Genomic DNA, 17102 nt, shown 5'->3' with positions numbered 1-17102 from the left:
TTGGGGTTTTTAATCAATTAAATCCATTCCCATCGGCCCAGCTGTGTGTTTGATGATGATATTATAATTATATTTGGGGTGTGATGCTATACAATGCTGTACCATATGTGCTGTGTTTTCTGATGTTGGTTCCTCGGATCTTCCCCCAAATATGTGGTATGAATGATTTTAATATATTTTTATGTTGTTGTCGTTTTATTTATTTTGTTGATGTTGTAGAGGTGTAATTTAAACATTTTGAGACCACAAATCCTAATCATCAGCTAAAACGGCACTACTGGCCATCTCACTGACACCACAGGTATTATCGCCACGATACACACGATAATAGCCCTGTTCACCCCATTTGCTGCCCCACGAGTTCTTAACAATCCAATAGGGTAGAGTTTTCTTAAACATGGGATAGTCCGAAACACCATAGCCCACAATTAAGACACCATGATCGAGATTGCTGTGCGAGCACAATGGACGCCAGGGATGTGAAACACCACCGCGATAGAACTGCATGGCATTGGCATTGATACCTTAAAATGAATTTTAATTTTAATGAAAATGTTCTCAGATAGATAGGGGGGATATACTTACCAATTGAAATGGGACCATTGGCAATCAACCATTGAGCCATAGCTGTTTCGTTTTTGGGCAAGTCAACGTGACCCTTGACGCGTACATGAACCTTGGCCTTATTGAAGTGGCATTGTTCTTTGCGGGCATGATAGGGATATTCACTTTCCAATTCCAATCCACCAATTCTTTCAATGGCTCTGTAAGTAACAAAAAATGTTGGAAAAATAATATTTATTTAAGAACATTATATTTATTTTCTTAATTAATGTATCGAATCATATAAATTGATCATGTTTCCACTTCCAAACATATATTTACGCTAAAAGGTGGTGGTGGAAGCTAGGAATTAGAGGATTGCAGATTTGGTTCAAGGGTTAAATTTCGTAGGATATTCAAACAAGATGACGGCACTTGGATCTACTCTGGACTTGGAAATTAATAGTGACATAGTAAGGATTTTGATTGTAATCCACAAAATGCATTTTCTTGCTAGCCTCGAACGGGAAAAATGAAAGGATCATAGAGGGAACAAAAAGACATCTTAGGCAGGTATAAACGATTAAGACCTTACAACCCCGGTCCGACATAACATCGGGAACATCAATGTTGATACAGCAACTTATCTCGGGGTCCGTTTTGTATCTAGACACTTGTCACCTTATTCTTCTCCTTAAGTTGCTGTTCCTCCGTTGACCTCATACTCTTCACCCCCTTCTTGAGTTTTGAGGTAGACACTGGCTTGCTCTTCTTCTCCGCATATTTTTTGAGATATGTGGTTTGGTAGACTTCGCCGTATATGGTATCCTCGGTTATGGAGACTGTCTCCTCGATACCTATTTTCCAGATAAATAGGAATCTACCACAGCCATTGCCTTTTTGCGGTGTCGAAAGATTTAACTGCAGTTCTAGATTGGTGTACTAAGTCACTTATTACTGAATGGAACCTGTCTGATTACCTTACCATTCATTCTCTTCATGAAATTGGGTATTTGTTTGAATTGGGAAATCGATTCATAAACTTTATGTCGTAATCATTGACTATAACTATAAATTGGATACATGTCACTTAGAATTTGGAGTGAGTTTTAAGAAACGGTTCGCGGCGGAGTTATCTAACTTCGGTTGTGAATTCCGGCGATAAGTTCAATACTTGTGCTTTATAACAAACCGAAAAAAAGAGTTCCCTATTCTATGATGTATTTTTGAAAGGCGACACACTATCCTCAAGCCGAGTTTGAAACGTGGGATTATTAACTATTTGTAGTTTGTGAAATTCCGGAAAAAATAAGTTCAAACCCAGAAGTTGAGTACTGAGGAAAAAAACATCCGTCATTAAGACAACGGTTAGATTCTATACTACAAGATATGTGAAGATGAGAACTAAACAGCTCAATGTGAAGGTCAAAAAAAAAAACAAAAACAATTCCGACCGCAAACTAGCTCTCGCACGCATGTTCAAGTCGTTCCTGCAAGCCACAATTATCTGCGGTAAATCTAAAAGTAGAACAAGGACCTCTAGATGGCTGTGGACAGGGAGACCTTGTTGATCTCTTACAACGCGATAGGCCGGTCTGTTAGCTATGGGGCCCAGTGTGGTCTGGGAGAGTATTCAGATCTTCAAGAATTCCTTCCTAAAAACTAAAACATCAAAACTATGATATGGAGAATAAAACCCACGACCATATACGTGTCAGTGACCAATAGATCAAAAAACCTATTAGGCAGGTCTGATTAGCGTTCACATTGCTGCAGGCACTGATGCTGTTAACACTTACATTATTAATGTCTGAGGTCACCCCTCATCCATTGTTGCTGAGAAAAGTCGGTTGCTTAGACAAATCAGGGTAGTTATGGAAAGAAAGACCTTACACCACGCCGCATCTCAGCAAAATCTATCCGAGTCAATTCCGAAAATTTTTGGCTACAGCCTATGAAGGTATCCATTTTGTTTTAATTTTCAGTTAGAGGAAAAACCAGATCAGAAATCAACAAGCAGCATTCATTGTTGTTACAATTATTTATTCTCTCAAAAGTCAGAGATTAGAACAACTGTTCGTATTATAGCTGGACTATGCACTGCCGCCGTTCCGCTAATCGTAGAAAAGAACTCATCTAAAACCTCTGAGAAATAACTACTGGTGATCAGGCTAGACCTTCGACACAGAAAATGCAGCCACAATATATACCATAACGATCTATCGGATTTGTCATTAAGAAAAAATATCCTCATATGACCGGAAATTCTTCTCATCTCTTTAATATCTTTCATTCCCTTTCATTATTTTATGAACACTATATCTATATGTAATGGAAACAATAATATTTTGTTGTTGCAAAAATCGTCAGGCAAAATCCCATTATTGTTGTTTTTATAAAAACAACGTTTGTTTATTAGTGGAGAACGATGGTAATGTTTACCAGGGGGTAAGGCAGGGAATACCTAGGTTTCGGAAAGAGCCACCAATCCTCATCAGTTCCCTTGTTTCTTGTCTGGGATATTCTCCCCAGAAGTTATTTAAAAAATAACTTCTATGACAAAAAACATTTTTTACCCAAGTGACGAGATCGTAAGCTCAATAGAAGAGGAACAAAAGAATTACATAAAACTAAAATTCTTTTGGAAATTCTTCTAAATCTTACAACCGCACTTATAAACATTTACATCTTTCTCCACTTGTTATGTTTTCGTTCAACCTGAACGAAGTAACATAACCATGTAAGTTTGTTTTGTCTGTTACAACAAAAACCCCTTCGTCGACCGTGCCTGTGTCTATTAATAGAACAGTGTTTGGCTTGCTTGTTTGGGATACCATAGTATTTTGTTGTTGCAAAAATCGTCAGGCAAAATCCCATTATTGTTGTTTTTATAAAAACAACGTTTGTTTATTAGTGGAGAACGATGGTAATGTTTACCAGGGGGTAAGGCAGGGAATACCTAGGTTTCGGAAAGAGCCACCAATCCTCATCAGTTCCCTTGTTTCTTGTCTGGGATATTCTCCCCAGAAGTTATTTAAAAAATAACTTCTATGACAAAAAACATTTTTTTACCCAAGTGACGAGATCGTAAGCTCAATAGAAGAGGAACAAAAGAATTACATAAAACTAAAATTCTTTTGGAAAATCTTCTAAATCTTACAACCGCACTTATAAACATTTACATCTTTCTCCACTTGTTATGTTTTCGTTCAACCTGAACGAAGTAACATAACCATGTAAGTGTGTTTTGACTGTTACAACAAAAACCCCTTCGTATTCCCTGCCTTACCCCCTGGTAAACATTACCATCGTTCTCCACTAATAAACAAACGTTGTTTTTATAAAAACAACAATAATGGGATTTTGCCTGACGATTTTTGCAACAACAAAATACTATGGTATCCCAAACAAGCAAGCCAAACACTGTTCTATTAATAGACACAGGCACGGTCGACGAAGGGGTTTTTGTTGTAACAGACAAAACAAACTTACATGGTTATGTTACTTCGTTCAGGTTGAACGAAAACATAACAAGTGGAGAAAGATGTAAATGTTTATAAGTGCGGTTGTAAGATTTAGAAGATTTTCCAAAAGAATTTTAGTTTTATGTAATTCTTTTGTTCCTCTTCTATTGAGCTTACGATCTCGTCACTTGGGTAAAAAAATGTTTTTTGTCATAGAAGTTATTTTTTAAATAACTTCTGGGGAGAATATCCCAGACAAGAAACAAGGGAACTGATGAGGATTGGTGGCTCTTTCCGAAACCTAGGTATTCCCTGCCTTACCCCCTGGTAAACATTACCATCGTTCTCCACTAATAAACAAACGTTGTTTTTATAAAAACAACAATAATGGGATTTTGCCTGACGATTTTTGCAACAACAAAATACTATGGTATCCCAAACAAGCAAGCCAAACACTGTTCTATTAATAGACACAGGCACGGTCGACGAAGGGGTTTTTGTTGTAACAGACAAAACAAACTTACATGGTTATGTTACTTCGTTCAGGTTGAACGAAAACATAACAAGTGGAGAAAGATGTAAATGTTTATAAGTGCGGTTGTAAGATTTAGAAGATTTTCCAAAAGAATTTTAGTTTTATGTAATTCTTTTGTTCCTCTTCTATTGAGCTTACGATCTCGTCACTTGGGTAAAAAAATGTTTTTTGTCATAGAAGTTATTTTTTAAATAACTTCTGGGGAGAATATCCCAGACAAGAAACAAGGGAACTGATGAGGATTGGTGGCTCTTTCCGAAACCTAGGTATTCCCTGCCTTACCCCCTGGTAAACATTACCATCGTTCTCCACTAATAAACAAACGTTGTTTTTATAAAAACAACAATAATGGGATTTTGCCTGACGATTTTTGCAACAACAAAATACTATGGTATCCCAAACAAGCAAGCCAAACACTGTTCTATTAATAGACACAGGCACGGTCGACGAAGGGGTTTTTGTTGTAACAGACAAAACAAACTTACATGGTTATGTTACTTCGTTCAGGTTGAACGAAAACATAACAAGTGGAGAAAGATGTAAATGTTTATAAGTGCGGTTGTAAGATTTAGAAGATTTTCCAAAAGAATTTTAGTTTTATGTAATTCTTTTGTTCCTCTTCTATTGAGCTTACGATCTCGTCACTTGGGTAAAAAATGTTTTTTGTCATAGAAGTTATTTTTTAAATAACTTCTGGGGAGAATATCCCAGACAAGAAACAAGGGAACTGATGAGGATTGGTGGCTCTTTCCGAAACCTAGGTATTCCCTGCCTTACCCCCTGGTAAACATTACCATCGTTCTCCACTAATAAACAAACGTTGTTTTTATAAAAACAACAATAATGGGATTTTGCCTGACGATTTTTGCAACAACAAAATACTATGGTATCCCAAACAAGCAAGCCAAACACTGTTCTATTAATAGACACAGGCACGGTCGACGAAGGGGTTTTTGTTGTAACAGACAAAACAAACTTACATGGTTATGTTACTTCGTTCAGGTTGAACGAAAACATAACAAGTGGAGAAAGATGTAAATGTTTATAAGTGCGGTTGTAAGATTTAGAAGATTTTCCAAAAGAATTTTAGTTTTATGTAATTCTTTTGTTCCTCTTCTATTGAGCTTACGATCTCGTCACTTGGGTAAAAAATGTTTTTTGTCATAGAAGTTATTTTTTAAATAACTTCTGGGGAGAATATCCCAGACAAGAAACAAGGGAACTGATGAGGATTGGTGGCTCTTTCCGAAACCTAGGTATTCCCTGCCTTACCCCCTGGTAAACATTACCATCGTTCTCCACTAATAAACAAACGTTGTTTTTATAAAAACAACAATAATGGGATTTTGCCTGACGATTTTTGCAACAACAAAATACTATGGTATCCCAAACAAGCAAGCCAAACACTGTTCTATTAATAGACACAGGCACGGTCGACGAAGGGGTTTTTGTTGTAACAGACAAAACAAACTTACATGGTTATGTTACTTCGTTCAGGTTGAACGAAAACATAACAAGTGGAGAAAGATGTAAATGTTTATAAGTGCGGTTGTAAGATTTAGAAGATTTTCCAAAAGAATTTTAGTTTTATGTAATTCTTTTGTTCCTCTTCTATTGAGCTTACGATCTCGTCACTTGGGTAAAAAAATGTTTTTTGTCATAGAAGTTATTTTTTAAATAACTTCTGGGGAGAATATCCCAGACAAGAAACAAGGGAACTGATGAGGATTGGTGGCTCTTTCCGAAACCTAGGTATTCCCTGCCTTACCCCCTGGTAAACATTACCATCGTTCTCCACTAATAAACAAACGTTGTTTTTATAAAAACAACAATAATGGGATTTTGCCTGACGATTTTTGCAACAACAAAATACTATGGTATCCCAAACAAGCAAGCCAAACACTGTTCAAACAATAATATTCTTCATTTACTTACTCATAGGCATTATCGGGTAAACCACCGTTGCAAGCAGAATCAGTTGTATCACAATCCAAAAGTTCTTGTTCTGAATATTCTTCCAATTTACCAGTTTTGACAGCATGCAAACCTTCAACATTACCGGTGACACTGAATGCCCAACAGGAGCCGCAGTTTCCTTGATTCTTAACCTGCAAAGAAGATGGAAGATCGAAAATATTGCATTATATCAATTTATATTAAAATGTAATTTAAACCTACTGGTGAGATAACACCCTTCTCCCTCCAATCGAATTCTTTGGGCAAATCAATGTTGGGAATCTCAGCTTTGGGTGTTGCTGCAGACTTGACGGGATCACGTTGCCACAAACCGGTACGTTGTTTGTATTCAGTGCTGGTTAAATCGGCAAATTCGGTGATGCCGTATTTGGCGCTGCCTGTAATGAGGAAAAGAATTTTAAGAATTTAAAAAAAATAAAAATCTTAAATGTAATTTAGGAAATAAAAGGCCGATACGAAAATGAACTCGAAAGAAAAAGGTCAATTCCAGGGGTATTTTTCAAAATAAATACAAATCATAATTAATAAAAAAAAACATACATGGAATAAGGTCGCCCAAGAAAACTACCTTTGGCCGCAATTTGACAATGAATTTGACTCTCTTTGAGTCAAATCACAAATATGTTTTTTTGACAGCAAACTAAGTTGTCAGATGGGCTTACTGGCCACCTTATATATGCTATGGTAGTCTTCTTGCCGATTGCCATTGAATTTGCCTTTCAAATCCTCATTTCAAAACAGACCAAAAACCTACCCATTTCATTGGCATTCAATTCTTGGATGATTTTCAAATTCTGCTTGAAGATGCGCATGCGCATTTGACGTTCCATGGTGGTGTGATAATGGCGCTTGTATTTTACTTGGAATTTCGAAAAGAGATGTTCGACTTTGTTGAGATTGTGATGGTTGGATTTTTTGTGTAATTTCTTTTCGGCATATTCGACTGAACGACTGTGGCGTCTCTTGACCACATCCTTCTTGGGACACTTAATGGTGACTTCATTGCCATCGGCCAACCAAGCTCTGGTCCAAATTTCGACAAGACAACGTTCTTCTTCGCCATCGGCACCGATTAAATCGGCATCTATTTTAGTTAGAGTACCGGCAACGGTTTGTTTTTCGGCCGAATGGATTTTGGAGATTCTGGAAAGCAAGGAATGATGATTAACTATAGTCTCTATGTAATGGATATGTTAGTGTATGATCTTACCTATAAGCTGGACCCTCACCGGTAGCAATTTTATTTAAAGATTTTGTTAATATCTTTTCGGCTTTATCGAAGTCCAGTGCTGTGCTTCCGCCAAGGGCATTGGCAGAGCGTTTGCTTCGCACAATAATAGGCTCCTCTTCAACCTGGAATAAAAAAAGACACGATAAAGATAATAAGGTATCAACACTTTATTATAACTACAGAAAATCAAAAAAGAGGATTGAATGTTATTAAGAGCTGAGTGAATTTTTTAGCCTAATCCGAACCATGCAAAGCTACTTGTGGCAAGTCTCTGTTTGAGGAAAGAGAGAGTTAAGGGGAATAGGACATTGAAAAAATCCTTTTTATGTTTTTATTTTTAAACGAAAATATTAATAAAAATGTTGATTATGAAGAACGAAAGTCTCTGAAAACCAATAGCCTTGTATAAATGTAAGATTCAAGTTCAAAGAAGCACGATAAAAACTATCCGATAGTAAAATATCCTAGTATAAATCAATACACATTTTCCCAATTTTATTCCGCCATAAAGTTGAACACTCCATTTAATTTTAATAAAAATTTTCAATTTAAAAACAAAGTAAATTTGCACTCAAACTAATTAAGTGAAAAGAGATTTCGCACCAAACAAAACATGTTTTTTTTTTCTCATAAAATTCTCACATTAAAATCGGATATTCTGTTTTAATGACTGCCGTAATTGTTGTCGTTGTGTAATGTTTATTGCCGCTTTATTAAAATTGTCAAATTACTGAACGTTAATCATGGCATAACATTTCACGGTGTAGGAGGTACGCTAGGGAAGTAAAGGACACGTTTTTAAGCTAAAATGAAAAAAAAAAAAAAAACAAGTTAAAAAGTATCAGTCGGTTTTGCCGACAGATGTATACCCTCAGCCTTGAGTATTGATTATTCCAACTGTTGACCCTCTATGGGGGAGGTTCCGAAGCACTTGGATATTATTGTCCAATTCGTATCTGACCTAATTCTGATATAAATAACACAACGGCCATATTTGGACTATATCGTCTACTTCCTATACTTTATATGAGATATGTGTAATTTTATGGAAAATGTGGGAATATGCGTGCGAACAGAAATGTTCCACTTCATCTAATACAGATAAAAATATTGGTACGTGAAAAATTTAAAGGAAGTCACACATTTATATCCAATTTTATGCGAAATCATAATTTCCATATTCATCTCACATTTCCGGTTGAGAGAAATATTTAGATATAGCAAGATGTAAGGAATCGCAAGTTGTGACAGATAAAAGTATTGAAAATTGTGACCTTTTGTGGGTGACGTACCAGAAGGGGTTGACACATGTATATCATCTTCACAACAGACCTTGTGTTAGCAAAAATTTTTGTATGTGTGAAATTTGAAGAGAGTTTTCAAAATCTTCAAACCTATGTGAAGGAGGTACCAGTACCTCCGATTTCTACCATATTTATAACAGATCTTGTGTTGATGGAAATATTGAGATGAACCAAGTCGAAATCGAATCGGATGTTAATTTCGTGTTTCATGGATATTTATAATGTTGACCCTTTGTGGGGGAGGTACCAGAAGGAATAGACCGATGCATCCCATTTTCACTGCAGATTTTGTGGGATATATGGGATATCTTAAATATGAAAATAAGCGGATGCTTATTTTGGATTTAAAATTGTTTTGGTTATTAAAAACTTTGAGAACCTTTGTGGGGGAGGTACTAGAAGAAATGGTCCGCTCTCTACCATCTTTACCACAGATCTTGTGTTCCATGGAAATATTGAGATGTACCAAGTCTGAATGAAATCTGATGTTTATTTCGCGTTTTATGATCTTCACAGTCATTCAAAATGTTGACTCTTTGTGGGGGAGGTATTTCATGTAGTAAGTCGATATTGCCCTCACCTAGCACTGACCAATCTCTCTACAGCAAAATATTTTTATTTCAAAATGTTGACCTTTTGTGGTTAAGTTACCAGAAGGCGTGGATCGATATTGCCAATCTCCGAACATGATATAAGTTTGACAATAATATTACGATGTACCGATACTCCCTTCGAGAGTTATCATTCGCACCAGCCAGACAGACAGACAGACGGAAGGACGGACATCTCTAGATCGACTCCAAATATATTGAAACGGATTTGGTCCGGATTCTGGTCTAAAACCATTACTTCGATGAGGCAAGTTTTGGCCGTATCAAATGATATATTGAGGTTAAACATATGGCTGAGGGTATAAAAAGAGCAAAAATGGAGCAGAAGCAAGGTGCCGCCGTATTCTGTGTACAAAATGCTCCTTAACGATATAACAAAAACTAAAAGACTAACTCTCCCTCGAAAACGACCAAAGCATACTCTCATTTATTCAAGTGGATTCGAAAAATAGAGCATGCTTATTTTATTTTTACTTCCAGGAGCGCTTCCTCTCGAATTTGAGCAAGTACCGGAGGTATAAACCGAATATGTATTGAGACGTCTGTCTATCCTGAAAGTAGTTGGTGGTGGATTTCACCCCACCTGCATGAGATGGGCTGGATGACTCCCATGACACTGTTGATTATGGGAAGAATATTCCCACCCCGTCATGTAGATGGCCCATTGATGTCTGTTGCAGAGATTTGAGGGGCTTGTGTCTATTTTCAAAATTCTGTAAAAATTATCAATGAGGTGAATCGGGGGTCAAAAGAGGGTTTCAGTTTCATCGGTGATCTGCTTAGATTTTTGTTAGGAGTAAATGTCCCCCAATTGAAGATATTTTTATATGCAAGAAGTTATTCGAGCCATTAAATATTTCATCATATCCAATGTCCTACTAGAGCCCGGATCTATTTGTGTCGGTAGGAATGTAGAAGGAAATAAGAACTGACCACAAACCATGGGTTACTTCAGTCTAAGGATCTGATTGGAAGAAATATTGACATTTTGAGGAGGTAATAATATCCATTCAAGTTATATGTAGATGAGTGTAACTCAGAATTGTATCCTGCAGTGATTATTACGACTTCTGTCCCATTGGCGAAATTTAACCCATATCAAAGAATCTCCGTCTGAAGAGGCAAACTTGACTTTATAATGGCAGAGCTCAATTAGCAACATGACCTCAGATACTTAATAATTTGACCTCGCACACCGACAATGGGTGCTTTTGGGGTCGCACTGTGACAAAAGAAGATTGTAGCTCCATCTATTAAGTGGAAACTTAACAAAGCTTTCATACACGCGTGAACACTCACACATACACACACACATTAATGCTTCATTACACGGCGAATAAATGAATGTTGGTTGTGGGTGGGGGTGGGTAAATAGATGGATGGGTAACAGGCTGACTGGTATGGCACATGTAATGAAAAATCATTGCCCTAGCTTAAGGTTTAATTAAAATAATCATGTTATCATGTAAAAGTTTACCCCCTGCCCTGAAATATCCCGCGGCATCTTCATGTGGCCTTTGTTGCCAAAGGCTGTAGGATGGCTGGTTCGGTTGGTTGGCTGTTTGTAATGATGCTACTGCTGCTGCTACTATTCCTCCTGGTGTCACTGGTGTCGACAACACACGCAAAAGCCATTGTTGCAATGAATTTCCTCTTTTTTTTTGCGTTCGAATAAAATACAACCGGATGAAAGGAGCAAAAGACAGACAAACGGACATGCTAGCTATATGAATGTACATACATATGTATGTATGTATGCATGCACAAAGGTACAAAGCAAAACGGGAGGGATACAGGAAAAGGAGACAAACAAATAGTAACCTTTCCTCCACAGTTCATTCATTCATTTATTCACATACGAGTTGCTGTGCAAAACGCACTAAAACCTAGACAAGCCGACGGACGAATGGAGGACGGACGGACAGATAGACCATGAGCAATGACAACGACAATGTTGATGACAACAACAAATAGCAACAACATATAGTAACCACACACATCAAACGGAATGGCACTACACAAAAAAGGGCTATACAAAAAAAGCGACGCCGGAAAAGAAAGCGAAACAACAAAAAGAAGAAAATTCCCATAAACATGCTAAGAGCGTAATGCTTTGGCTGATATTGAAGAAGCCGGTTGATAGCAGTATCAGAAGCAGCAGCAGTGGCAATGGCCAGGACATATGACATTTGTTTATGAGAATGAGAATGTATTGAATGGCTAGGGTTTTTGTTCCTTCGCCCATTTGTTCGTTCAGTTGTTGGATTCGAATGTGTCATGTTTTGAAAGGTGAAGAGTTAAAATCAAAAGGTTGGAGGTGCCTCTTCTTACCGCCCATCCGTTCGTGGGAAACGATATCGGCAATTAGTTTGATGAAGAAACCCATTGAATGTCATATGGCGGGTATATTCACGATTCCCGATACACATGATAAGATGTTGATGAGCCAAGCAGCAAGAACAACAATAATGGGTTTTGCTCTGTTATCAAGCGGGAAATGAATGGTAAGTTGTCGGAGAATAAGAATGCCAGATTACATGGTATTTAGATGGTGGCAAATTTCTTAAAGGACGAGAAATAATTAGGAATATCCTTCAGAATTTAAGGAAGTTATTACTATGTTAGCTGGATTGGTTTCACGTTGGGGTAGAGTGTGACAACAATTTGTGTTATATGGCCGCTAAATCCACCTGTATAACAATTTTCCACTCTCAGTAACTATGTTAGGTTAGAGGGTGTGTAGTTGTAATTAGAACTCGGTTTTGCCGACAGATGTATACTGTCGGCATTGCGTTATGAATATTCAACCACATGACCCTTTATGGGGCAAGTTCCGAACTCTGATATAAATATTACAACGTTTCATTTGCATTTTATCAGATATCTGATAATTTTGTAAAATCTAAAGTATGCTTGAGGTACCATATATAGCGGACCGAAGCATTCCACTTCACCTAAAACTGATACAAATATTGGTATGTGCAAAATTTAAAGGAAATCGAACATTTATTTCCAATTTTGTGCGAATAAATGATAATCAAAATGTTCAACTTTTGTGCGGAAGTTACCAAAAGGAGGTCCATAGATTCCTTATACACATCAGATACCTGGTTGAGAGACATTTAGATATACCAAGTGTGAAAAGAGTAGCTGACTTGTTTCGCAGTTATGATATACATAAATACTGACAATTCGCATTTTATGAGGCATAAAATTACTCAAAAATTTAACCCATTTTAAGGGAGGTACAAGAAGAAGTTAACCAATATAAAGTGAGATAAAAAAAACTGCAACAAAGTCAAACGCCATAGTGAATGAATGAAAGCAAAAAATGTCGGAACTAGCATCAAATTTTAAAATAAGTTTAGATTTGTTCGAATTGGCCTTTAAACGGCCAATGAAACTGTCACACCCTGCCCGAATGTTTCTCTGCGGTATTTTGGCCCACTCCCGGCCAAGCCATTGCTTGAGGTGATCAACACTTCGGTATTTTTTAGTGCCAATCTTGCTTTCCAAAACACTGCAGGCACAATAGTCCAACGGATTGGTATCCGGAGGATTTGGTGGCCATTGTGCGCTGGAAATGAAGCGAGGAACCTCATTTCGTAACCATTCTTGGGTGGCGCGCGCGTGCTGAATCCTGTTGGAATGTCCAAGGTCTGCGGCCAAGGCTTTACTACACCCACCAAAATATTTTCGCGTTAATATTCGGCTTTTATTCTGATGCCACGGTCGATTAATACGAGCGGAGAGCGACCATCGGCTGGCGGCTACACCATGACAATATAATGGGCTGTCACTGGAATAATTTTAACAGTTGTCGGACGAGTGGCTTAGAAATGACAGAAGTCTGAAGTTGGCTGCAGTTTTTTCATCTCACGCTGTAATTTAGTGGATTATTTTGACTACGATCCCGTTTAAAGTGAGTTTTGGTTCACTCTTTTGAGGATTTAAGACTTTCGACCAAAGTATTCCTCATTTTTCTTATCTGTAATATTGCCGTAGACACTTTATACCTAAAATTCACGGATTCCGACGAATCTTAATCCGAAAATTTCCTAAAGTGTGGAAGACGGCGAAACTTGCCCCCTCTATTTAGGTTCCTTGCGATGTAAACTTTTAAAACGCCGACACACGTGTCTTCTTTTTTGGCTTTAATTTCAAAATCTGCTGGATTGATTCGGATGTATTTATTGCTCCCATATATTAATTCCTCCGATTTCAAAGCATAAGCAGGAAGATGGTATTACGGCATAAAATTTCATATAACTTTTTTTTCTGTCATCAATTATCAGTTCTTGTTGATTTGAAAGATTACATTCTCATAACAAAAACCTTTAATAATTTTTAAAAAAAATGGGCAACTCCAACTCCAGCAAAATTGTTCGACTGCAAACCTAAAGCCTGTTTGAACAGACTCACCTAATGACTCTTATGTTCAGCTATAATCTCATCGTGATCCTGGCACGATTTCTCAGACCTATTTATGTTTTCTCCAAAATACGAACCAACACGGCTTTATCCGGAATCATTCTCAGATCACCACAACTGTCTCAGGTTTCTAGCGCTATGATGTCGCTTTTTACAAACGGAAACAAAGCGAGGGGCGATTATCATCCGAGATCATTTGTGCTTCCACTTTGCCTAAAAGCCTTTTAGGAGGAATCCAAATAAATATGAATTTCAATTGGCAAATTTCAAATAATTTTGGCTGCCTCCGAAAAGAATTCGATAAGTAATTCATAAAACCCACAAATAATTAAACTTTATGCCAGCCGAAAAGGGATTAGAGGTGAACAAAATCCCTTTTCGTACATTCAAAGGAAATGAAAGAAGTTTACATAAATACACACACACATATATTTGTGTGTGAGTGTGTGTATGTAAGAAGTTTGCATTGTTCCGAAATCTAGACGTCATCATCACAGCAGCAATTTTCCGCTTATGGTTTGGAGAAAACTTTTCAACTATTTTTAGTCAACTTCTTAAGCGATTGTCAGCATGGGGCGGGGTGTAGGGGGAGGGACGAGTGCCAACTTTAATTCCTTTTTCATAAAAATGAATAATTCATTCAATGCCAAAAATGTTCTGGAGCAGACTTAAGTGGTTGGTGTTGGTGCGGCTACAAAGTACTGCAACAAATTGACGTTGTAAGTCCTCCCTGAGACAAGGTGTTCTTGGAAAAAAGCCATTTGAAATGACTCTTTTGCTTTGCTTCGACGCAAGTATTTTGTTTGGCCCTCAAAATGGAGCAAATATATAAATGTTGAGAGGTCCTAGCCTTTATCAAGGCAGGCGAATAGCAGGCAAACAAGTGTTACAATGTGTACTTGGATTTATGGCAAATATCTTGGGGGGGCTTTGTTTGTTTCCAGCCCCCTTATATCTATCCATCGGTATTCTCAACTCCACCTCCATCGTATCAACATAACTTAGCATCCTCTCCATCACGTCCTATTAATTCTTAAAATGACAACAAATCAGACAAAATTCCTTGGGGTGTCTGTCATTTGTCTTTCTTTCTTTCTCTCTCTCTCTCCGTTTTGCCAGATGATGGCAGGCAACAAAGAGTTCAAACGAGCCTAGGGGATTATTCATGATTGTGCATGATTGAATTTAAGTTGTGAGGATTAGCACAATTAAATCTTTAAGTCATGAAACAGGTACAAGCCTATTAAGGATTAACGAAACGTGGAATGATAACAGTGTGAAGGGTTTTTTTGAAGGGGCAGGTGGACAATTGCTTTTTGGAGATTAAAGCCATTAAGAGCCTAGGACAGATTTGCCTTGAGTTAGAATGTTCGTATAATTCTGAGTTCAATCTAATTAGGTAAATATAGGTGGGTTGTGCATCAGTTATTTCAAATTAGAGGGAACTTTTTTGGGAGTTATATCTACATCAGACCGGTTTCGACAAAATTTGGTTAAGGTATCCCTGGCTTTATGGGTTATTTTGTACCAAATTTCACCAAAACGAACTAGAGATTTACCTCGTTTCCTTTTGCATGTTAAAAAAATTGCACGAATACAATGACTGTAACATAGTGAGGCGTAAGGTTTAACAATGTCAGCCAAATGTCCACCAAATCGCCTTTGTCCTCGATAGCCTCACGAATTTTATCTTTGAGGAAATGAATCGAAACGAAGCTGTAAACCTTATCTTTACCTGACCCCAATATGTAAAATCATAATACAAGACTCGAAAAAAAGTCAGAGATACAAGACTCGAAAACTTTTCCCGCGAAAGAGCAATAGTTTCGCTGCTTATGAGGCAAGTGGGTCCGTTTTGTTCATTTTTACCCACGAGTGGGTACGAATTTTATAAGAAGTTTGCTCTCCACTCCGCGAGCTTTTCGAAAGAGAGTAAGAGTTTCCTCTAAGAGTAAAATCGAGTGGTAGACATAATTTTTTTTGTTCCTGTTGAATTGTTCGTCTGTTTTTCATTTTCTTTTTTTGTTACAAGAAGGTTTTGGAGGATATTGTTTGCAAAAATCAAGAAGAAACAATTAAAAAACAGCAAATGTTCGGCCGGGCTGAACATTTAATACCTCCACTCTTATATGGGGGATATACGAAGGCGTGGACCATCATAAGAATCTTTTTGTCATAGGCTGAAGTACCAATTCCGAGTTTCAAATACGAAATTTGAAACAATTCCGGTTAATAATGCCGCTAAAATCATGAAAATACCGAACATCAGAAGGTATCGTTATATGGAGGCTATACGAAGACGTGGACCTGCATTCGCGGTTTTTTGTCATAGGCTGCGACAATTTTGCATGTTGTTACGATCAACGAGTTGGAAATGTGTCTCATCATTTAATATTGTTTTCAATGAAATTTCAGATGATTATACTGTCATTGATAACACCAAAATATGTCTCGAAATAATCAATTCAGATCCAGTTTTTTTTGACGAAATGCTATGCAGGACATTAGGCATCGAGCTAGCGATATCAGTTCGATTTCGTCCAAATTTAGTTCATCGTTCTATTAAACTCAAGTGGAAGAAGAAATCAATTGATTGACTCCCTCTCCTAAACATTTCTAAGAACCCCATAAAATTCATAGAAATGCAATTCTGTCCGTGCACCGCATTAAAGTAGAGATGATTTGGAACAAATTTACCTTGCCAATATTTTAAGGTTCTATCATATTTTCCGAAAATTTTGATAAATTTTTTAACAATTTTTCAAGGATAGATTCATACATTTTTATTTATATCCAAAATCCACCTAAATCGCATGCACAACGTAGATTTCAAAATGATGAATTTCAATTAAGTAGTGGTAGATAGGCATATATAATTGAAATTCTGCCTCCTAATTGTCTTGATATGTATTTCAGGATAACACGCTGCCATTATTCGTCCAGCTAGCATTTATGCACTTCCTGCCTGTCCACTGTCCACAAAATATTGCAAATTAAGGCTGCGAT

General features: G+C 37.3%; 1 protein-coding gene across 3 annotated transcripts in view; it reads right to left on the bottom strand.

Moving 5' to 3' along the window:
* Positions 1-193: 193 nt before the first annotated feature.
* Positions 194-17102, bottom strand: part of LOC101890771 (putative cysteine proteinase CG12163) — a 71483-nt gene continuing 54574 nt past the window's right edge. For all 3 annotated transcript variants that reach the window (XM_005184429.4, XM_005184430.4, XM_005184431.4), the window contains 6 exons: positions 7730-7872; positions 7274-7662; positions 6721-6896; positions 6478-6650; positions 586-764; positions 194-524 (listed from right to left, as the gene is read on the bottom strand). In XM_005184429.4, coding sequence (XP_005184486.2) covers positions 253-524; positions 586-764; positions 6478-6650; positions 6721-6896; positions 7274-7662; positions 7730-7872 — 1332 coding nt within the window. In that variant the 3' untranslated portion in view covers positions 194-252. The remainder of the gene's footprint in view (positions 525-585; positions 765-6477; positions 6651-6720; positions 6897-7273; positions 7663-7729; positions 7873-17102) is intronic.

Source organism: Musca domestica, unplaced genomic scaffold (genome assembly GCF_030504385.1).
Source record: "Musca domestica strain aabys unplaced genomic scaffold, Musca_domestica.polishedcontigs.V.1.1 21, whole genome shotgun sequence".
Lineage (NCBI taxonomy): Eukaryota > Metazoa > Arthropoda > Insecta > Diptera > Muscidae > Musca > Musca domestica.
This window is presented reverse-complemented; position numbering and strand designations above follow the sequence as displayed.